General features: G+C 44.2%; 1 protein-coding gene across 1 annotated transcript in view; it reads left to right on the forward strand.

The window, feature by feature from the left end:
* Positions 1-28: 28 nt before the first annotated feature.
* si:dkey-288a3.2 (protein phosphatase 1 regulatory subunit 37) overlaps positions 29-22,900 on the forward strand; it is a 24,990-nt gene continuing 2,118 nt past the window's right edge. The window contains exons 1-10 of the mRNA XM_047018331.1: positions 29-644; positions 1,669-1,766; positions 7,360-7,405; positions 8,604-8,704; positions 8,878-8,997; positions 10,315-10,462; positions 12,720-12,875; positions 13,169-13,281; positions 15,194-15,335; positions 15,515-15,675. Of these exons, the coding sequence (XP_046874287.1) occupies positions 497-644; positions 1,669-1,766; positions 7,360-7,405; positions 8,604-8,704; positions 8,878-8,997; positions 10,315-10,462; positions 12,720-12,875; positions 13,169-13,281; positions 15,194-15,335; positions 15,515-15,675 (1,233 nt within the window). The 5' untranslated portion in view covers positions 29-496. The remainder of the gene's footprint in view (positions 645-1,668; positions 1,767-7,359; positions 7,406-8,603; positions 8,705-8,877; positions 8,998-10,314; positions 10,463-12,719; positions 12,876-13,168; positions 13,282-15,193; positions 15,336-15,514; positions 15,676-22,900) is intronic.

A 22,900-nucleotide genomic window follows, 5' to 3' on the forward strand; every position in this document is an offset into this window, starting at 1 on the left:
CAATTGGTAAGACGGAGGTGGAGGAGAAAAGAAAAGAGGAACGATGAAACCAGGACTGTTGGATGGAGGTGGATGAGGAAGAATATGAGGTTATGTCGTGAGCATATCGTTTTGAAGGAAAGTCATTTGATCTCAGGTTTGACAGATTAGGTTTCACCTACAGTGCAGGACACACATGTGACTCATGAATAAGATATGGATATACTGGTGTCCAGTATCTAAATAGGTAGGCTATACCAGGCAGCCACAACAGAACTTCAGAGCCAAGGGAATAATTCACGTAGAAAACATCATCTGTTCCATTGATGCTGCTATCATTTCGTCCACTACAGCAAGATGTTTGTTGACCTAAAGATCTAACTCTAGGGTATACTTTTGTATGGCATTCTAAAGTGAGCTAAACTTTCATCAAACTTCTTCAACTTGAGGTGAACGTCTGTTCAAAGTCGGTCCTTCACCAGAAAGAATATCAAGTTGAATTTATGAAACAGAAACAATGACCAAGCGAAGTGACAATGACAGCGACAGTTGTCCGGTGCCAACCCTGCTGCACAAGAAAAGCAAAGGGGAAAAGCATGTGTCTTTTCCTCCAGATGAAGACATTGTGTCTGGCTTCGCAGAGCACAGGGACCTAGGCAGAGACGGTGAGATCATGCCCTTGGTTTATACTCAGCAAAGGAGTTTTTGGATATGTTTAACTGTTGTGTAATGTAGGCCCATTCCCTTCTACACGAACATCTTCACATCCACGGTGAGAAATGTAAAATTGCACACACATACAACTAAATCAGTTCTAGTTGGTGAAGCAACCCTTTATTTTGTTTTAAGTGCGGCTTAATTGGAACGTTTGTGTTTTACAAAGAGTACTAATTTAGTGTTGATGCCTTCTGATCTGTTTCCTTACTTATTCTGCTATTGCCTAGTCTCTCATACACTGCAATCTATGATCAGAATTTGCATAAACATGCTAACCAACATATGTTTTGAAATGAATTAATTAATGAGATACCTTTAAATTAATTGTCCAAGATTTTCAATACAGTGATGCATCCGGAGGCATACTGAGAGGGTTTGTAAACACTTTCACAAGAAGTTATTTGTATGGGTTGGAGCTTGTCAGTCTCAGGAAAAAGGGAAATGACTGCAAGGCTGATCATTCAGTAGTCACTACACTAGGGAAAACCTGTGAATGAATGTGAAAAGTTTCAACAAAGATGTTAAATAAATAGTAGTTTGTTGTAATGTCAGATTTAAGATAGTCTGTCATCAAGTTATGATTGCAAGTAACAAAACAATAAAACAGGAACAGTCAAGAAAATCACAAAATCATATACAAAACAAACCTAGACAGAGACATTCTGTTGTCTCCATCCTTCAAATCCTGGAACTGCACAATACATATTGTTTTGTAAGAAGCTCACTCCATATACAATAAAGTGTGTGTAATAAATCTGATCGCTTGATTGGCTGATTGATAGAGCACACTCATCCTTTCTCTGCCCTTCCCACACCAATGAGTGTCACATCCTCCCTCCCCACAGTCAATCAGACACGTACAGTTTGCCGTATGGCACTTTGAAGTCCCTCTAAGCACTTTTGAATGGGAGCTCCCAGTTCACTGGGACAAGGAGACATTAAAGCTGTAATGACTGTATTCTTCTATTTTAGTTGACAGCCTCACCTTGGCAGAGGTAATTCTGGCCTACAAGAAGAGCTGTGAAAGGCACCAAGTGGAACCCAACCCCAAGATTGTGGAGCAACTGGAGGTAAACTCCAAATAATGGATATTTTTTGCATTCTTATTTTAAACTAAGAACTGCTAAATGTTACAGTCCATATGGTTCCCACAACGGGTCTACTTTAAGGGACATTAAGAGACTCATTTTGGAATTTATGAAAAATGTCTTGCTTTGATAAGCAATCTTAACTTTAACTTAATTTATACTGTATCTCCCTTTCAGTTAATTATTTATTATGAGCAGCCAAGTTGGTGAGATGTTACTGTTTTCCAAGAAATAACAAAATATGTATATACGACAAGACGAAGACAAGTCTTGTCATATCAGATTGTTGCTTAGATACTGCTTCAATAGGTAGACATTGGTTCCCCAGAATTTGCAGTGACAGGCACATTGAGAATTCCCATATTCAAATTCCTCTGGTAATTTGAATCAGTTCATTCAATCAGCCTCAATCAGGCTTACTGCACAAAAATGACAACATCTCTTGTGCAAACAAGAGGCTAAGAGCAGGTTAACCACCATGTTGGTTTTAAGTTAGTGGGATTGCAAATAATAGCTCAGCTGTAAACAAAAATAAATAAACATGAACAAGTGTACACCCACACTTGGTGACAAACACATAGGCCACACACACTCACACACACACACACTTGCTCGAAACACACCCACATACTGTATGTATAATTCATTTTATGTACTTACTTGCTTTACTCGTAGCCAGCCATGTTGAGAACATTAGTTTCTCCCTGCATAAATTCATGATTAGATCAAGGAGAATTATTTGTGGAAAATTAGAGACTTAGCAGTGCTTACATTAAGCACACACCCTCTGTATTATCTTGAAGGTACTAATGAACCTACTTGCATTCAAAACGAATGTAGGTGGTCCTTCTAAAAGAGCAAAATATGTATGGTTAAGAGGAGAACTATTTAGCTGAAAGTGCTCCAAGTGCATTCATAATACGTGTATATGCAAAGCAAGACTCTGAGCTTAAAGAGCATATTTATTAAATTAGGTATTTTCAGGCACGGGTAATCCCCAAAGGATGGCCGTGGAAGACTATTTAAAGCTTTTTATTGTACCCTTGGGCTTTCGCGTTTTCTTTGAAATGTTTAAGTGGATAACACAGTATTGCTTTTGGTTATGTCTTCATAGGAATGGCAGACAATAGTGAACTCAAGGCCCATGGCTGCTGTGTTTAAACACACCAACTCCTGAAATCCAGAGAATGCGCTCTTCTTCATTAGATTTTGTATAATCCCCCCCCCCCAAAAAAAAAAGAATATATATAATACATTTCCCTTTAGCAACAATGCAGGGTGTCAGAGATCAACTGCACAGGCTGCAACACTATTTCAGATTCAAAGTGAAACCCTGAACATTGACGCATCATATAGGTTGACACTTGTTAAGGGCATTTTGAAGGACTGTTGTCTTTTAAAGTATGCCATTGAAGTAATAATTTGGACTTTTTGTCCATTTTCAACTATTCCTTCAAATAGCACGTACATTCATTTGAGTGCACTCTAACTATTTTTTATGAATCTTCAAAAAGCATTTTTTATGTTTGGCAGGAAACACAATAGGAATCAAGTTAGATGTTGACCTGGATTATAATTGGTATTCTGTTAGAGTTTTATTGGAACCAGGCAGAGTAGGACTAAGTTATGAATTGGTTGCTTGTTGGTGGATGGTCTAGTTAATAGATATTGGGTGTTTCTGTTGCTGATTATTCAGTTGAGTGGACTGAGGAGAAATCAATTACCTCAACATAACTTCCCCCATTTGTTGCTGGGGGAATTATCCCAGCATTAAGCCGAGAACATGAAATTTCCACTACTCTTCAGGTCACGTTCAATTCACAGATGTGCTATTTTGGTAGCAAAATCCCTCAAAGGAAAAATGAAATCAAATATATCTAATCACAAATTGAAGAAAGAGGATTTCTTGTGTATGTTGTTTTACAATCCCAGCTGCTTTTTCTGTTTTTTTCTTGATTAGCATTAATATTGTTCTGCTATAATGGTGTTACAACATGGGTTGTGACTAGTGCCAGTATGTCTTTCACACCACACACACAAAGATATGTTCTCCTTCCTGGTGTAATTCTAAGGGGAACACATTTTTTAAATTAAATGCATGCTGATTGTTATTGCGGCTCCCCTGGTGTAGAGAACAGTCAGACACAAGATAAATGTCACAAAGTAAGTGCTGCACTATTTCCTTGACTGTTGTTAGCGCTTCACATGCAAATAAAAAGGGAAAGGAGATTGGAGTGTTTGCGGCTGAATGCTGCCTTATCGAAAACAGTGGGGAAACCGGACATATGTCTCTCTTCTCATTACAATGATAACAGGGGTGGTTAGTGATGCATTTGAAATGCCATGAAGGCAGCTATAGCAGAGCCTGAAGAGGAGGCTGGCTCAGCTTAGATGGGGGGGACAGGAATCTGTGCCCCCTCCGCAGTCATATCTGTGTGCACTGGCTTAAAGAAAGGATGCAGACCGTCACTTGAGCATCCTTTATTTAGAGGTGGCTGACATCTCAACGCATAAACCTTCAGTACACTTCTATAGACCGCTGATATTAATTACACACTGTTTGTTTGTGCCTGATATGCCTACGATTAAAACGCTAAATATATAAAATACAAATTAGACTAAACTGATAGACATGTACATGTGCTGGATATGTACGAGAAATATTGTAATTACGGCGGTATGATTTTCTGGTGTGAATTTTCCACAGTACAGACAGTAGTAAGGATTTGTAAGTGTTGGAAGTACAAGTCATTAAAATAAATTGAAATTGTCATGGTTGGTTAGACATACAAGCAGCTTATGTAAGTAGTTTTAGTTAACTGCTTTATGGGTTGGTAGTAGTGTTGGGAACATAATTTAGCATTATCTACACTTAGAATTGAAGTTACATTAAAAGTATCATTTGGAAAACACACAATTGAGGTGAATTTTCTTCCAGGTTTTCAATCCTAGCAGTGTAACCTTTAAGTCAGTTCTGTTGTTTGTGCCTCTTCCTCTCTCCTTTGCTCCTTCATGCTTCTCCCACTTTCCTTAGCCTGCTCCCTAGTATTCATCAGTAAGCCACTGTGTCTCTGATATATTCAATAAACGCGTACTTGGCTTTGGGAAGAAGCATTCTGACTCCTTCATATCTAAACATCATCAAGTATAAATCACGTCCTCACTTTTAAACTTTAATGCGCAGCACCCCCTCTGGTCTTTGCTGATGCACTGATTAGGGGGACTAGCTACCATGGAGGGTATGTGTGCTGTTCATACTGCTGACACACACACACACACACACACAGCCACACACACACACCCATACATATAAAGAGAAATGCATGCATGCAGACAAATAAAACATGTGCACACAACACAATAAACAACCGATCAAGCAAGTTGAGTATAAAATGTTGTTTTGACACCAACCTTTAAGGAAACAATATATTTTACATGAAGACTAATTAATTATTTTAGCAAGTGTACTATCATGAATTTCAAAATCATTACAGATGAACAAAGAGAGACAGTGGGAAATATTTTAAAAGTCAATTAGAATTTTGTGTACGTTTTCATTTTTTTATGATAAATTAAGTTACTAATTTTGTCTATGCTCTTTCTAGACACTGCAGGTTTAATTGCTAATTGTTAACTGGGAATGAATATATTTGCATATTAATTAGCTCCCAATTTACATTTTTAATTTGCCGCCTTCAAAGGGTGTGAGATAAAAGGTTGTGTTATTTTAAATAATTTATCCTTTATTGCAGAAAAGATGCTGAAAGGAAAATGTGCTGGTGACTTTAACCCCTAAGAGCCTTAAATGTTGCTCTGAAAATTATATTTTTTTCCAACTAATTAAATGGGACTGAAAAAAAGCCTTTTTAAAAGAAATACAGAGCCACCCAGAGAGTCAGACAGTACGCAGTTTGTCACGAAGAGGACAGAGTGAAGAATGACAAATGCACCAGAGAGGACTTCTGCAGAAGTCAAGTATATAAACCATATCCCCTCTCTGCCTGGGAGAGAAATAGCTTTTCTTTTTATCACTCCATTTTGTCCCTTTCCCTCCTGACACATCAATAGATTTGGCGCCCGGCTCCTTCGTTCCTCTCCTTCGCTAGGCAGCAAGGAGCGCCACATCTCCCCGCTGCAGCACAAGGGGGCAGAGAGGGCCCGCAAGTTTGGATATTCATTAAGATGAAAAACAGCAACTGTACTTGTGTGTATGTGTTTCTATGTCAACCTTTTACACCGACATGTGTTGTACTCTAGCTGTAAGCTTAGTGTTACGTAAGTCTTAGACTTATGACCATCAATACAGTTTTTTGGCACCAACTATTACAGTAATAGTTATTTATCATTAAGATAGATGGATACTGAAGACCATCTTATCATTGAGAGATACACTTAGGTTGTATTCAAGAAGGGAATGTGTTGACTGTGAGTGTGTGTGCTTGTGTGTAGGAGTTTGTAACTATGTGTGTGTATGTGTGTGTGACAGAGAGAGAGAGATACGTGTCTTATTTGTTTTCTATAAACCCTATATACCTTCATTACTAGTGTCATGTTTAGCCCGTTTAATTGTAATTACAAGGTATATTTCCTATCTTAATCACTATCGGGAAATACATGCAATAACATATGATACAATTTGTGTTGATGTGTCATGTTCATTTGCCCATTCAAAATTAAAATTTTATAGTTAGTATGAATTAAACACCCATTCCATGTAAACAGTAACATACAGGAATGGCAATTTACGTTGAATCAATCATTTGAAAGTGACATTTTTCAGAAGATATGCTCATATTTTTGGTCAACATGAGAAAAGAGTACATGATTGGAAGTCTTTCTGAATTCTAATTTATTTTGAACAATGAATCAGAAGGATGAAAGACAACGGGCCATATAGGAAACAAGACGCTAGCATGGGATTTACCAAAAAGAAAGCACTGTGTCTTCTTCACTTGATACAGGGAGGGGAACAGCCAAAATGATAACCGAGGGACTGTCTCTTTCCCTCATCTCTTTTCAACATTTCTTCATCAAGAAGAGAAGAGGAGGGAGAGATTTACAATTCCTGTTCTCTATTCTGGCTGTCGGAAAAAAGAAAATATATTTTTTTTATCCACTATCCACGCAATTATGTCGCCCTCTGTGATTGATGCAGTCAAATTAGATGTATGTGGAACAGTGGCTTGGCAAATGAACGCATCAACAGATGACCAGCTGTTTCTAATTAATATACACTGGTTAATTAGGACGTGGTGTTGCCATCAACAGTAAACTGTGTGAAATTCATAATTCATGCTCTGGAGTGGCAGGAGCCAGAGCTCTGAACAAACAAGGCCGAGGAATGGACTAGTATCAGGGTGTGAGGGGAGGAAATGTACAGTACACATTTTTCTTTCTCATCTTCTCTCTCCTCTCGTCCTGTTCTATCGTTCTCTTCCTCTTTAACGCTCATCCTCTCCATGTCTCGTTTGATTTGTCTCCTGTGTTCTCTGCTCGTCTCTGTTTCCTATTCTCTATTGCACACTGACTCTGCCCGTGTCTCCCCCTTTCTCTTGCTCTGCGTCTCCATCATCAGCTGGCGACGTGTGTGAAAGGTACACTCAGGTGTCTGGATTTAGAAGGTAAGATGATTGCTCAGCACGGTATGTATGTCATATTGGGATGTATACACCTACTCAAAATAGTCACATTGGTTATCAGCAATGTCATTAGAAGGTCATGTATACAGTGACTGTACAGAGGAGGCTTTGATTTTGAAAGGATGGGATTTCACATCTTAGCTAATGAGTTACATGGGAACAATATCATATGTATTTTGATCTATTATACATCTATAACATAAAGTACAGTACTCAGATTCATTTGGATCCAAGTTGTTAAGTAAAATTGACAGAACTTTAAGATAGGTCAGATTGTTACAAGGAAGGAGAACATGAAGACCACAAATGTTCAGAGCTGTTCCTTTATCTGAGGAACTTTGTAATACTGTTCCATCCTCCACTGTTGAGAAAGCGGGGCCCCAGAATCCAGACCGTTTATGGAGGGTCTAAACAGTCATGGCTGCATGGGATTCCTACATGGGGTCACTGTGCTCCCCCACTCCCCCACTCCCCCATCACCTTGTCACGCTCTGATGACATCTGACTAGGGGTGACACCCCCTTCCATTATCAGTCCAACGCAGAGAGGATTAGAAGAATTGATGCCTCTCCACCCCCCTTTTCCGACAGTAGAGTTAAGTGATTATTGTGAAAAGCAAATGATTATGCTAATTATGAATGAATTATCATATTTCCCGCCCCCACCAGCACTACCCCAATGGAGCCCTCTACCCCCCCCCCCCTTTCCCTCCATGGTCAGAGAGAGATAAGAGGATCCCGAGGGGAAGGGGTTTGTCAGTGGCAAGGAACTGTTGTGACCATCAACATGTTTCTTCAAGGCTTTGTTTGAAAGTCCTCAGATATTAGAAACTTGACCTTGCATGACAATAGAGGGCTCCAAGTCTCCAACAGTGAGGAGATTCAATATATGGATAGTTACTCATGAACACAGATACTTTTTATTTAACTTTATTTTTCACAAAACAGTTGGGAAGATAAACAGATTAGAAGCAATTTTTTCTTTGTTATCTACAAGGAGGGAGGAGGGGGGGTTGTTGTGTTCAGGGTTACCTAAATTTCCAATCACTGCAACAACAAAAAAGAAAGAAAGAAAGAAAGAAAAAGCATACTCATCTAGACTCCTGAGTGGAGACATGCAATTTTGGCTGTTAGCAAACAGCTCCAATTATGTTTGGTTTGATTGCTGGTGTTTCTCTCAGGTGAGCGATTAGAATCCAGCTCTTGCGAGTCTCTGGAAATCCTACTGAAATCACTGCACTTTGATTTCATCAATCTGCGGGCGACGAAACTGGAGGAAAATGTGAGTTTTATGAGGCAAAACTTTTACCCCTTTCCTTACCCACCTCGTCACTCCAATACTTTCATATTCAGCGGTCCCTGAGTATCTGATTAGATTTTCCATCAAAAGGTAAAACGTTGTTATTGCATCTAGGTTGAATTCAGGCCTTGCTCCCACTTTCTTTTTTCTTCCAGGGAGCATCGTCATTGCTGGATATGATTTTATACTATGAACCTACAACACATCTTGACATCTCTGACAACACCAGTATGGGGATATCAGGCTGGAGGGCCCTCTCTCATTTGATCAAGCAGGTACAGTACATTGTACTTCAGTGTAATCTGTTTGTTTGTGTATGAATCCAGAATATGAAAGTATACCGTAAACTTTTCAGGGGCACAGTTTGAGCATTCTTGGGTTAGATTGGAAATAGAGTGCACAGTAGATGTATTATGGGATAGAAAAGTAGAGAAGTTGAGAAGTTGCCTGAGATGCTATTTGGCTTGTGTCGGCTAGATGTACCGGCATATGACCACTCTCTCGCACGCGCACACTAAACACACAGTCACCAACACACACCACAGAGGGGAAAGAAGTGATCCCGTCGATCCGGAATGTCATTTCTGACAAGCTACCCAAAATCCTCGAGGCGAGGAAAAGAGTCCCCTGAGTCGGACCCAAGGAGTTAAAAAAATAAAACCTTCCCAGGATTCTTAGCTGCACACACCAAGAACTCCCACATGCAGGCGGGGATTGTGTTTGAAAGACAGACAGATGAGGCAGGAGTCATTTGCTCATGACAAAATAAGCCAAATGACAAACCACTGCTTTTCCGGGGTTTGAGAGTGCAGGATCCTGGCACGGTGAATTCACTCCCGCGTCGGGTCAATTAGCCGCATAGCGCCAAGATGAAAGAGAGGTGAGGCTGCGCTCTCTGCACTGAAATGGACTTCAAGGGCGAGACCGAAAGCAAGCTCTTAGGCAGTATTACACCAGATCAATCAGAATCACCTGGCTGTATAAGAGGAGGAGGAAGAGGAGGAGGAGGATGGAAAAAAAAATCTGGACACGTTTGATGTGCTGGACGTAGGGAGGGTGGGATGGAGACTAACAACGGCCCCCAGACCTGCCGCTATCCCTCCGTCACTCAGGAAGTGTTTTCTACTCATTTCTGACGTTTGTTTGATGGGGAGAAGTGAGCGATAGGGGCCAGTCCACACCAGGGGCACAGCCCAGACCTTCTGTCTTCCACTCTCCATCTCTCTACCACTCTCGTTGTATTCCTTTCTCTCTTTCCCCTTCTCCCTTTGTCAGTCAAGGTTGTTTTGCCCCGCTCGCATTTCTCCACAGACAAGCCAGTGTTTGATGCTGGATGGATGCAGGATGCAGACCAGTCCAGACTTAGGGCACTGCCTAGCTAGCCCTTCGTTCTCTTTTTTTCTATCCTTCTCCATCCTTCTCACACTCTGTCAGTCATCTGACTCATCAGTCTTTGAAGAGGGCAGGTGAGGTACAGGACAAACTGCCTCTATAGCCATTCAGCCTCTCTCTCTCGTTCTCTTTCTCTCTCATCATGTGTATGAGTGTATATGTGTGTCTGATGATACTGTGCTGTATGTGTATTTCTGCAGAGTGGTTGTCTATTGAGGCTGGATGCCTGTAAGGTGTCCATGCAAGGCTATCCTGCCCAGGCCCTGGCTAAAGCTCTGCCCAGCAGCCGGCTGGCCGTTCTCAGCCTCCACGGTTGCTACCTCAGCGGCAGGCCCCTCTTCACACTTGGTATGACCCCACACACACACACACACACAGCCCGGCAGGTATGCATCAAGAGCAAGACATCTACTGTATATCAGTCTAGCTTTCGACTGTAGACGCGCGTGTGTGTGTGTGTGAGTGTCAGAGCGTTGTCCGCACACGGCCCCGGCCAGCAGGAACAGATGATAGAGAACAGGGAGAGGAGTGGCAGATTTTGGCCCGGCGACCCTCACAGTGAGACTGGCCTGGGATTAGATGTCCTAATCTTCAGCCTGTCACTTTACACACCGCTGCACCGATCCACTCTGGCACCGCGGCCAGGAACACACACACACACACCGTACTGCACTAGCCAGGGCTGGAGACACTGCCCTTATATCCATTATTACAGTAACTAATTACCTTCAAAGATACACTAAAGGACATTACGTAACAGAGTTACCTGCATATTCTCTCCAATCACTGTAGTTCCTCTCCTGTACCACAAATGTTACTTTTCTCATGCATTTATAGATCATCTTTATGCGAACATACTGACATGAGACCTTTCAAAGCACTACACGGTATAGGTCCTCTCTTCAATGTATTGTGGATGCTTAGGTCACTGTTGAGATGCAGAAACGATACAGTGCATCTCCTCCAACAGAATGTTGTGTTCAAGGACAGCCTCCAATATCCTGCTGAGGGAAGATACAATCCTACAGTCATATTCACCAACATTGGTTTTTAGATTGTATTTATATATTTGACAGTTAGAGACTTGCCAACTGTCAACTGAGGGCAAAAAGGTGTAAAGATAAGAGATTTCCCCCATGCTCCGGCCCCAACACTTCCTCTTGTGGGCTCGAGTCCCAGTGTCCTTGGTAACCTTCATTGATTGGCTGGTGTTTCATCTCCAAGACGTAACCGTGGCGACCGAGGTGGCCTCCTTTTGGAGCAGCGGGGGTCCGGGCTTGTGGACAGGAGCGATCGGGACGGGGGTGGAGGAGGGGGAGGTGACTTGACCTGCAAATGAGATGGAGGTAGAGAGAGGCACACACATTTAGACACTCTGTACTGTATGCACACACACACACACACACACACACACACACACTCGTTTAAACGTGCATGCATAGAGTGGAAAACTTGCATTAATAAACAAGGGAGACACATACTCACATACACACAGGGGGCTGTGTTCACTTAAAGACACATGGACACGCACACTAACTGTCCTTCTCTCTCAAATGTTTTGGAAGGTTAGAAGACAAACCAAAGACGGAACATACTTTAAACTACAAACTACAGAAAGTCAGGCTAACTCCCGACAGGCCAGACTGCTGTGACACAGTGTGCTCTTCCATTTCCTCCCCACGTAGACAGGGACCCTGTCCCTTTAAAGCCTCTTGGATCTATTTGATATTTAAGGGCTGTGTGTTTTGCTTCAGTCCCCCCTCCCCAGCCCCTTGTGAGCCCCCCCCATGCCCTCCCCTGTCCCCCTCCTACTCGGCAGGGGGCCCAGCTGCAGATCATTGCCTTCGATCGGAGGGGCCCTGATTGCGGGTCTGGGGCGCTGGTGCTCACGGTGGAGTCCTCCAGATCAATCCCACCGATCCCTCTATTTGGTTCCCACTGTGACTGATGACAATGTTGGCATTCGGCATGCAGCCCAAAGGGCCTGATCAAATCTACTGCATCGATCTGGCCGGGATGGGCCACGTGAGCCCCAACACTTAGACAATCTGACAAACTCTCTCTCTCTCTCTCTCTCTCTCTCTCTCTCTCTCTCTCTCTCTCTCTCTCTCTCTCTCACACACACACACACAATGACACACATGTATTCACACGCGCACTTACACACAATTACACACAATGATACACACAATAACACATGTACTCTCTAACACACACACACAAGCTTTCACATGCCAGGCTCCCAATCTTAGAACCGAGCTCTATACAATAATGAGAGTGAAGCGATAATGTTATAATGTCAAAATTGTGTGTGTGTGTGTGTTGGGGAAGGCATTGGATTGGAGATTTGGCCTCGCTTTGACAAAAAAAGCATGACTATGATTCTCTACAAATCATTCAGCGTACAATGGGTAAGAAGTGCCACTTGATCTTTACCACTGTAATCGAGCGTGAGAGCCTACGCCACACTTCTCTCTGTTCCAACAATACTGCAACTCCGGGTCTCACAAATGACTTTCAAACAGACCAAGTACAGTGCGCTGTGCTCAACTGTCGAACAAACTTGAGTGACACAATAGCTTTGCTCCTGTCTCTGTTCCTGTAGTTGGGGCGTTGAAGACCAACAGAGGCCTTCAGGAGCTGTACCTAGCTAGCAACAAGCTCAACAGTTACCAGGACTCCATGCAGTTAGGCGATCTCCTCAGATACAACAGCACCCTCCGTGTACTGGACCTTGGCGCCAACGCTATTGCTGACGCAGGTATTCACCTGTCTTCAACCTCGGGTACCACATCTGTACACTGTAGTCATGCACAAGTGCACCAAAGTGTGCCTTAAATAATGTATTAGTTAAGTTAGGAAAATCTAGTCCTCAAAATCTTATGAAATTGTACTCCTTAAAGCAGAAATGTACATAATTGATGATGTTTTTAAGCTGAAATGTATGTAACAGTTCACGCCTTGTTTGTGCATGCTGTGTGTTTATAATAGTGTGTGTTTAAAACTTGTTTACTACTGTTTTTTGTAATCCTGGCTCGTGGTTATCTGGTATAGGTCTGGAGGAGATCTGTGAAGGTCTGAAAATGCAGACTGCTGGTCTGAGGGTCCTCATGCTGAACAGCAACATGATCACTTACAATGGTCTGGTGTATCTTGCCAAAGTTCTGGTGAGTAACTACTACCATAGCTCTGACACACTGACAAACACTAGCATCGTATTATTCATTCTGCACTGTTTGGTTGCTAGATTTCTTTAGCTATGCAATTTGCCATGCACATATAAATCAACTTAATTATACACAACCAGCAAAGGACCTCTGTTGTCCAGGACACAGGAAATGACTGGACCCAATGTGACATTCACCGGCTCACGGCAGGCTCTTCCACCTCTCTGCTGCATATCGCACCGTATAATCCCTAATAATATCCACTGGCTCTTTCAGCCGCTCCGATTGGCAGCCTAAACCCCATCTTTATGTCATGTGGTGATTGCGTGGAATCAAAAGAGTCTAAATTAAAGGGCTGCCTCATTGCGACAAGGCCAACAGGCATTCTGAAAGACAGCACCACCAAGACCACAAACACAGCCCCCCACTGACACCCCCCTCAACTGGCCTCCATTTCAACACCAAAACAGGAACAGTTTGATTAAATAATAGATATGTGTTTGGGAGGGCCACTCATGCCGCCTGCCATTAACAAAGATAAGAAGATGTGCTCCTCGCCCTTAATGATGATAATTAGGCCGCTGGCTGCTTGTGTCGAATATGATGCAGGAAGAGCTGTTATTAACCTTTCTGTTTAGTTGTATCTGCTTCTCCCTCGTTTATGTCCTCCATGGGCTTGTCTAGCCTGCTGAGAAAGTGAGGAAAGAGGAAACAGAGGCTGAGAGGGAGGCAGATCTAGACTAGACGCAACCGATTCCGTTTTACTGACGATCAGGGTGGAGACGATAGGATGTAGATTGACTGAATATATTTGGTTCTTGTTTGTGGTGGCATACACATTTGTAGTGACTGCTGAGGCATTCAAACGTAATAGCGGCAGTTTCATATAAAATCTAAAAGTTAAAGTCTAAAATTAGGAGGTAATTTCAGTATCTACAGCACATGACATTCATTCATGGAGTTAATATGAGACCAGAAAAACATGACTATTCTTGTGCCTTAATGTGTTTTACATTGTTGTTTTTTCTGTACATTTTCCGGATGGTTTTTAAGTGTCATTCAGGTGTTCTTTAGTTTATATCCCTCTCTCCTCAGAAAACTTCCAACCTGTTGTTTCATTTATGTTGGGTTTCAACTCAGGTCCCATATCCTGGCTTTCCCCACAGTCACAAATCTACTGTGGTTTATATTGGACAGGCTTCATCCATGCTTTACTCTTAAAGCTCAACCCTCCAGTCATGTCTTTAATTGGCCAGTATTATTTGTTGCGTTCCCCTGTGCTTTCATATCTGGGAGTAATTTCAGTTGTCCAACGTACGTAAAAAATGCGCCCTTGAGGATCAACGTCCTCCATCCTCATTCAAGGCTCAGCAACGGGGCTCTGGAGTGCGTTCTTTGTCACTGTGGTACACATGAGCTCAGAACAGCCATCTTCCTCGGGTCGGTTGCCTCTGTTGGCATGCTGCTTCATGTTCCCGCCTCCGCTCTCCCCTCAGCGGTTGACCGAAGTGAAGGAGTGGAACGAGGGCGGCGAGGAGGCGTGGAGGAGTGTGGGACGCTCCTCGCACTATTGTACACCCCCAGGGTTGTACGTGTGCTTATCAAGCTTCAACGCTAATTTCACTCTGGAGGATCAAAACAGAAGTTCTCCGGAGTGGTTCGGTGCAGATGAAACGTTTTGAAATTCCTTGTAAAAGCCAAACATTAGGCTGCGGTAAAAACATTTTCCGTCTGGTCTTCTTCTGAGAATCTCAAAAGAGCAAAAGTGCTTCAAAATGTCTTCACTCAACTGTTTTCTTCTCTGACTGCAATGAATGTTGGATTTAAGTAGGAACTAAGTTAAACATTGGGTTGGATATGTTTTATTTGTTTGTGACCTTTTACCTTTTGTCTGTGTCATGTTATTTTCCAGCCTGTACTGAAGACACTAGAGATTTTGAATTTGGGGGAAAACAAGCTACAGAACCGAGGAATCCACACACTGAAGGAACCCCTGATCATGAACCAGTCGTTACTACACCTAGCTCTGGAACAGACCCACATCACCTGTGAAGGTACCATCACTTTCACATTGTACATGTGGTATCATAAAATACATTCACCATCCCATTATGCCTAATGTAGTGCGACATGGCTTAAACGATTTGTCACTAAGCAAAATGATCAAGTGAAGTAGAGGTTTCTCTGTTATAGTAGGTGTGGGCTGAGGTGAAAGGTTCTCTCTGTCACACAGGAGCCGTGGCGTTGGCTGAGTTCATCGCTGAGAGCCGTCAGATCCAGCACCTGGACCTTCGTGAGAATGAGGTAAGGGCCGGCGGGCTCATGGCCTTGTCACTGGCCTTGCGGATCAACAGCTCTGTCACCACACTGCAGCTGGACCACAAAGAGGAACAGGTCAGTCTGAGCACAAACGGCGCCGAGAATTTATAGGAACCTTGAAACAGAGATATCTGACTGGCAATGCCTGTAAAATATGGGCAAGGAAAGATTTTTATCAAATTTGTCATTGTCTAGTTTAACATATCTGGGGAAAACAACAAGTCGAACTCAGAAAAGTATTGATGAACTACATGAACATATGCTATGGAGTATAGTTACTATTAGTCCTATTAGTTGAGTGGAGGTTGGTAGTCGTAGGAAGACGCAAGCAAGTCATTGATTACGATTCCTTTTCTCCAATATGTGAGGCTCTCTTTTTTCTTCCCTGTGTGACTGAGAGGGCCTGAGGAAAATGATGCCACAACTTTAATACATGCCCCTGCTGGATTCACAAAATAATTACCCGTGCTTGCCATCTGTTTGTCATGATTTTATCTGCGCTAACTTATTTGCATATTAAAGCATTAATTAAAATCTCCAAGGAGCAAAATGCTTACTTTCAAATTAACTCTTACGGCAATCCATGTGCGACTCCACTCGAAACTTGTTTTATTTTTGTATGCAGTGATTTTGTTTGTCTACTTTGCTGTTTACTCGATTAATTCAGATTTTTATGAAATTTCTCCCCTGGCAAAAGTCAAAGATACTGAAAATACCAGAACATGGAAAAACAACTGGTTGAAATTAAACATAGGATAACATCCTGCAAATGTGTCTGCAAACGATATACCTGTATGGCTTCCTCTTTAACAGGCATGGCGAAATTGACTGGGTTTGAGAAGAACATTTCATGCTGGCGTGAGACTCAGAGCCATATGATTAACATTTCCATTGTGTGGGGCTTCAGTGGTGGCCTGTTTTTAAGGGATGGTAATCAGGGAATATTGGAGCTCCGTCAGGTTTTGGAGTCACACAGCTGGGATTTGTCTTGGCATGGCATAGCCAGGTGGAGAGAGAGACGATTGTATTAAAAAGCAAATCTTTCCATCAGAAAACAGCGGGGGGCCAGATCAAGTGTTCTCACTCAGTGTCGCTGTATTCCCCGGGTCGCACAGAAATGTGAAAATTCCATTTTTCGAAAAGAAAAACGAGTGTGGGTATGCATGTGAGTGACAGAGAATGAGTGTGTGATGATGGTGGCACTGGTGGGCCCCAAGTGAGCGCGCGCGTGTGAGTGTGTATTTTTGCGCATGGGTGTGCATTTACATGCGTGTGTGTGTGTGCATCGTGTGTACGATTACGTGTGTGTGTGTGGTTTTATTTGTACATGGAATGGGGTGTTGTCAATGCGCATATTTAAAAGGGAAAGAAGTTGGTTTGGAAGAAATCTAGGGCCTGGCTGTCTTTGTTTACAACCATCAGATTTTTTATGTCTGTTGCTGCACTGCTCCATTTGATCATTGGCCTGTTTGGACGTTAATTATTAATTATTTACCCATCTAAAATATTCATAGAGCCCAGCCCAAGAAGAGAAGCAACATTCAGAGGGGGCGAGTTATATGTAGCTGTTGCAAGGTGGAAGCTGTTTACCCCCCTTATCAGTGGACTCTGTCAACCTCACTAATGATCTACAAGTCCCAATGATCTACACCCACTACTTAATAACAAGCATGGAGTGGAACATGTAGTGTTTGCTTGTTTGCTGTTTAAACATTGGTTCAGAGTTGGTCAATGTCGTGCTCCTCAGGGGAAGTGGAAGGGCGCCGTGATGCAGAAGTTAAATACAATTCTCCCCTTCAAACATGTCACTCCTCACAGTGAGGTGTCATCATGGAAGTACACTTCCCCTCACAGAGTGATAATTAAGATGGCAGGAAGGGGGGCAGAGAACAGGAAGGGGGTCTGCTTACTTATTTTGGGCCCCTTGTGGAGGAGGAAGAGGAGGAGGGGGAGCTGGGGATGTTTGTCGTCGAGCGAAGTTGAGAACAAAGGTATTTTAACAACTGCTGGGAAGTGATCAGACTTGGATTGGACTGTTGGAGGACAATGAGCACGAGAGACAAACCACAGTGGAAAAGAACTCTGTGAAATAGTTTGCTGTCTTGAATATGTCCTTCTGTAGGGCTTCTGAGGATGCGAACGAAAGGAAAGTCAAGGTATGCGAAGGATATGCCTCGAAGGCCCACGCACTGCGTCATGTCTTGAGAGAAGCTTCTGAGCTACTAAAGTAGCTTCCACACAGCTTGAATTAGAAGCTGGAATAAAGGAGGCGTCTTGGTAGTGTGTGTGTGTGTGTCTGTGTGTGTGTGTGGGGGGGTGCACCCATTTTTTTGTTATGGTGGGTGGAGGGGCCTCTTCAGTTGATGTGGGTCAGTCTCGGTGGCTGACCAGCTGACGATCAGTCAGGTGACAGATTGGCCATGCATGTAGTCAGCACTTGGGTTCACGCTCAGGGGGGTGATGGCTCGCGTCATCACGCCTCCGCTCTGGAGGGCCCCCTCGCACCCGTCAAACCGTCCTGAACCTCAGAGACGCCTCAGAGAACTGTGGGAGATGCCCCAGAGGGCCTGGAAGAACCAGGGTTCATCCTGCCTCTCTAGCTCTTCTGCCTCTCGTGTTTTACTGCCTCTGCGTCTCCACTGCCTCTCCAGTTCAACTGCTTCTCCAGCTCTGCATACTCTGCATCTATATTGCCTCTCTAGTTCTACTGCTTCTGTGTCTCTATTGCCTCTAAAGTTCTACTGCCTCCCCAGGTCTATAGCCTTTGTATTTCAACTGCCTCTTCAGCTCCACTGCCTCTCCAGTTCTACTGCCTCGCCAGCTCTACTGCCTCGCCAGCTCTCCTGTCTCTCCAGCTCAACTGCCTCTGTCTTCGGCTGTACCTTTGCAGACCTTTAACCAGTTACAAGTGTATCAACCAGTGGATTTAATGCACAGCTTTTACAAATTGAAGGCTTCCACTATTCAACAACTGTGCCTCTGGATTGTGACCATGTTGATGTCCCAACTAGGCCTGTCTGTCTCCAGGTACTACAACTTGTACAACATTACTACATTAAGTGATACACCGGTATTACCCAAGATACCTCAACAAAGGGGACATTAGTGTGTAGAGAGAGAGAGAGAGAGAGAGAGAGAGAGAGAGAGAGAGAGAGAGAGATAGATAGAGAGAGAGAGAGAGAGAGAGAGAGAGAGAGAGAGAGAGAGAGAGAGAGAAAGAGAGAGGAAAAGAGGGACGAAAAAAAAAATAAACAAGAGAAAACAATCCCTTGTCTTTCTGCAAACACAACAACAGCACACTCCTCACTGCTCTCCTGATGTATTTTCAGGGCGAAAACAGGCATATTTGCCAGCTGTGTAATTTACTGCGGCTCTCATTTGCATATTAAAGCCTTAATTAGCCCCTCTGAGCGAGTGTGTGTGTGTGTGTGTTGTGAAGTGGGGTGGGGGGTTGGTGGTGTTGGGAGGGCGGTGTGTAGGTTATGTGTGTGTGTGCATGGTGGGAGTTGGGGGGTGTAATCATTGGATGTGTAGTAGTCACCAGGGGATACTTCCGTGTTTGGGGGTTGGGGGTCCTGGGAAAGAGGCGGAGGGACCGGTGGGGGTCTGAAAACTAAATTGAGAGCAGGCCAGAGTTCTGAAGGGGAAAGGGGGGTGAGAGACGGGGTGCACTCTGTCAATCATGTGTTTTGTTTGTTTTACACTGTTAGATCTTAGATCAGGTTTGATGCTGGGATGCAAGGGGACTACTGTATATAGTGAGCGTACATTTCTCAGTTTGAGATCCCGACACGAGGGCCTTTTTGCAGTCACACTCAGTCTGTTTGCCTGTCATTCTAATTGCCGCTGCTCTTGTCTACACCTCTCCTTTGCAACTCCTCTGCAGTTAGACGTGTGACCCACACTTTCACAGGAAGTTGAGACTTGATATTTGTGTTTTCTGTGGTGTGTTTTTGGCATTCGTTTCATTGAGGATATGGGGTTCATGGTGGGGGAGGGGAGTTGAAAGGAGTTGGGATAAACAAAATGAAGTGCAATGTCTTTTTCTGTCAAACTCAGGAATGCTTTTCTTTAATCAATGCTTTCCGCAGAGTCCTTTAAACATTAAACGTGGCGTATTTAGCCACTTTCTTCCATTTCGAATACATTCCTTTTAGTCATTTTTCACAAATATGTCGGTGCAAATGTGCATAATTCATGTATACAAATAGTTTTGTTCAGTTATGACACATGACTGAATAGAAAATAGTTTAACAGCTTAGCGTTTGTGAAGGCCAACTGATTTTTCAGTTTGAATGTGTTTGCTACTGCTGTTGTGACCCAGTAAGCACATTCAAACATGCATGGTCTTTACTCAAAAAACGTTGTATAATGGCCAAGTTGTGCAATGGATATGACCCTGTTTGCATAAGTGGGGGCATATGTATATATGCCATGCATAAGTGAGGGTATCGGATCGTAGCGCTGTCTCAGTGGGCATGTCCTGTGGTGCCACGCTCAGATGCCCCCAAGTCACCCTTCAACAGAGCTGAGAAAGCCTGGAACCCCCCTCATCTAAATACCATGAAGGCCTGTCCTCTCCTCTCTCTGTCTCTCTCTCTCTCTCTCTCTCTCTCTCTCTCTCTCTCTCTCTCTCTCTCTCTCTCTCTCTCTCTCTCTCTCTTTATCACGCTGCTCTTTTCACCCAGTCTCTCTCTCTCTCTCTCTCTCTCTCTCTCTCTCTCTCTCTCTCTCTCTCTCTCTCTCTCTCTCTCTCTGTCTCCATCTGGGAATGTCTTTCTGTGTCTCTGCTTCATTCTCCATCAAACTTTCTCTCTCTCTCTCTCTTTCTCTCTCTTTTTCTCTCTTCCATCTCTTCTCCCTTCTATTTATCAAGCTCCCTCCATCCTCTGAGAACCAAGCCACATCCCTTTTACTTTCAAATGGCAGGCTGACGGCTTGAAATTGGCCTGTCCACCAGGCCGAGGATATGGGATATAAATATGGAATATCCTATGAAGTCTTCAACCCAAAAGATAGTGAGAGCTCAACCGTTTTGACACAAACACACATACACACACCCACACATACACACACCCTGTCTGTGCTTCTGTCATGGAGGGGAGCGACGGACGACCTTCGCGGGTGGGCGCTGGAGTGGCATAGGAGACACGCGTGCCCGAGCGCTCGTGGGTCGGCAGAGAGAGGAAATGAGTTGAGACACCTCCAGCAGGGTGGAAGAAGAGGTGGGGAAGAGGAGGGGTGGGGGGAGGATGAGGTATTGGAGGTGAGGGAAGAGTGGGATGGAAGGGGGGGGTGTCAGTTTGGCAGGTGTTCTCCCTCGGTGTCCTTCCTTTGTCTTCCGACCCTCCCTCCCTCCTGGCAAAAACATTACCACCCCCCTCCACCAATCCACCAGCACACCCCCAACCATAGGGTAGCGAAGCTCTCCCCTCACCTTCACCTTGGCCTGTGTTGGAATAGCTTTCCCGATCAGCAATCAATACTAGCCCCCTTTGTGATCAGCACTTAACATGTCCTGTCCCCATCCCATCCACTTCAGCCAATTTGTTTATGGAGATTTAATTGAGTTAATGTTAAAGAACAGGGTGCTTGACACTCTGAAAGCCAGCCATCAACTGATTGCCTTTGGGCTCTTCATCTCACCATTATCCCCATTTTGTATGGAAATAAAGTTGCAAACTGGTCAGGACAGCATTGAAACACGTCCAGGGGCGCTACAACACAACCCGTCTACATCTGGTGGGTTTCCACCTGTGAAAGATTCGATGGATCATCAAATAATAAAAGTCCTTTTTATTTAAAAAAGGTGACCTCTATGTATGGCTGACGGTAGGAGACGACTTTGAAACTATCCTAGTGACGCATTTGTTTGACACCATGGAGGCAGAGAGGGGCTGGTCTCTAGCATGTGTTTCACCAGATCTTTCTCACATAGACAGACTGTGCTAATACTGCTCACAGCCCACCATTGTCAATAATATCTGAGAAAGACACCACTAAGAATTAGCGATGGCGCCTTTTGGCAAAGGCTTTGTTAGTGTGATACTGTTGTTCCTGCCATTCCTTCTCTAACTTTTTCAGCAAGCATCTTGTTCTCACACTTTCTCATCAGTGTGGTCTGTCTTTCTCTCTTTCTCGCCCCCTCTCTCTCTTTCATTCTCATTCTCCCATCCATCCTCCCTTCCTCACTTCCTTCCATCCTTCCTTCCTTCCTCGATTCCTTCCTTTCTTTCTTCTCCCTCTATTTTTCCCATTGGCCAACATCAATACCCCCTCTACCTGTCGCCCTATTCTACAAGACCCCCTCAAACCGGACTGTACCTTCTGCCCATCCCTCCTTCGCTCCTCTGCCTCGTCCTTCATCCGTCCACCCCGGCCCCCTTCTCCTCGGCCCCGCATCCCCGTCAACGCGATCAGACCCACCCCCCTCCCCTCCTCAAACCTGGGCGCCATGGAGGGGAGATAATTGGATTTGTTGTCACCTCCGGTGGCTGCCAGGGCCCAAGCCCAGGCGTCTGCTCCGCTTAGCGATGAAGACATCAGTGTGACAGCGACCCTGGGAGAGGATCAGCTGGTGTCCTGGGCACCACTAATAAAGTGCTGGCCGTGCCACGGCCAAGGGGACAGGCAGGATGCACAGGGCCAGCTGTTACACATACACACACACACACATGCTTGCGTGGATGTGGACACACACACACACACTCTTAGACGGCCCCTCACACGTGAGTCCTGAGAGAGGAGGGTGTGACTAGATGGTGTGTGTGTGTGTGTGACAGGGGATGCGGAGGGTGGTAAGTGGGCAGGCTTCATCAGAACAGATGCCCGGCCCCCAGACGACGGACACTGCTGATGGAGAGAGGTCACCGAATGCTCGCATCCCCCCCCCCCAACACCCTTCTGGGATTCTGGGGCAAGGTTGGCGAGAACAGTGTCCAAGCATCCAGCCCTCCACCCAGCCTTCACACACCGTCTGACTGACTGAGGTGACTTCACTGAGAAGACATGGGAGTCATTGATCACCTCCGACATCCTCGTCCGCTGTTTGACCTTTCTGTCATAGAGATGGTGCGGGTTACCTCAGTTGTTTTGCACCACCAGAGTTGGTTTGCAGTCTGGCAGTGTGTGTGTGTGTGTGTGTGGCTACAACTGTGGCTGTGTGTGTGTGTATGAGTATGTGGACACGTATTGCTGTGGGCGAGAGTGAGAGTGTGCATGTGCCTATACTCGTGTGTGGGTGTGTATTACAGCAACAGTCTGTTTAGCGTGTATCTGGGTCTGTTTCTGCACGCGTGCA

Source organism: Hypomesus transpacificus, chromosome 3, assembly GCF_021917145.1.
Source record: "Hypomesus transpacificus isolate Combined female chromosome 3, fHypTra1, whole genome shotgun sequence".
In the NCBI taxonomy this organism is placed as follows: domain Eukaryota; kingdom Metazoa; phylum Chordata; class Actinopteri; order Osmeriformes; family Osmeridae; genus Hypomesus; species Hypomesus transpacificus.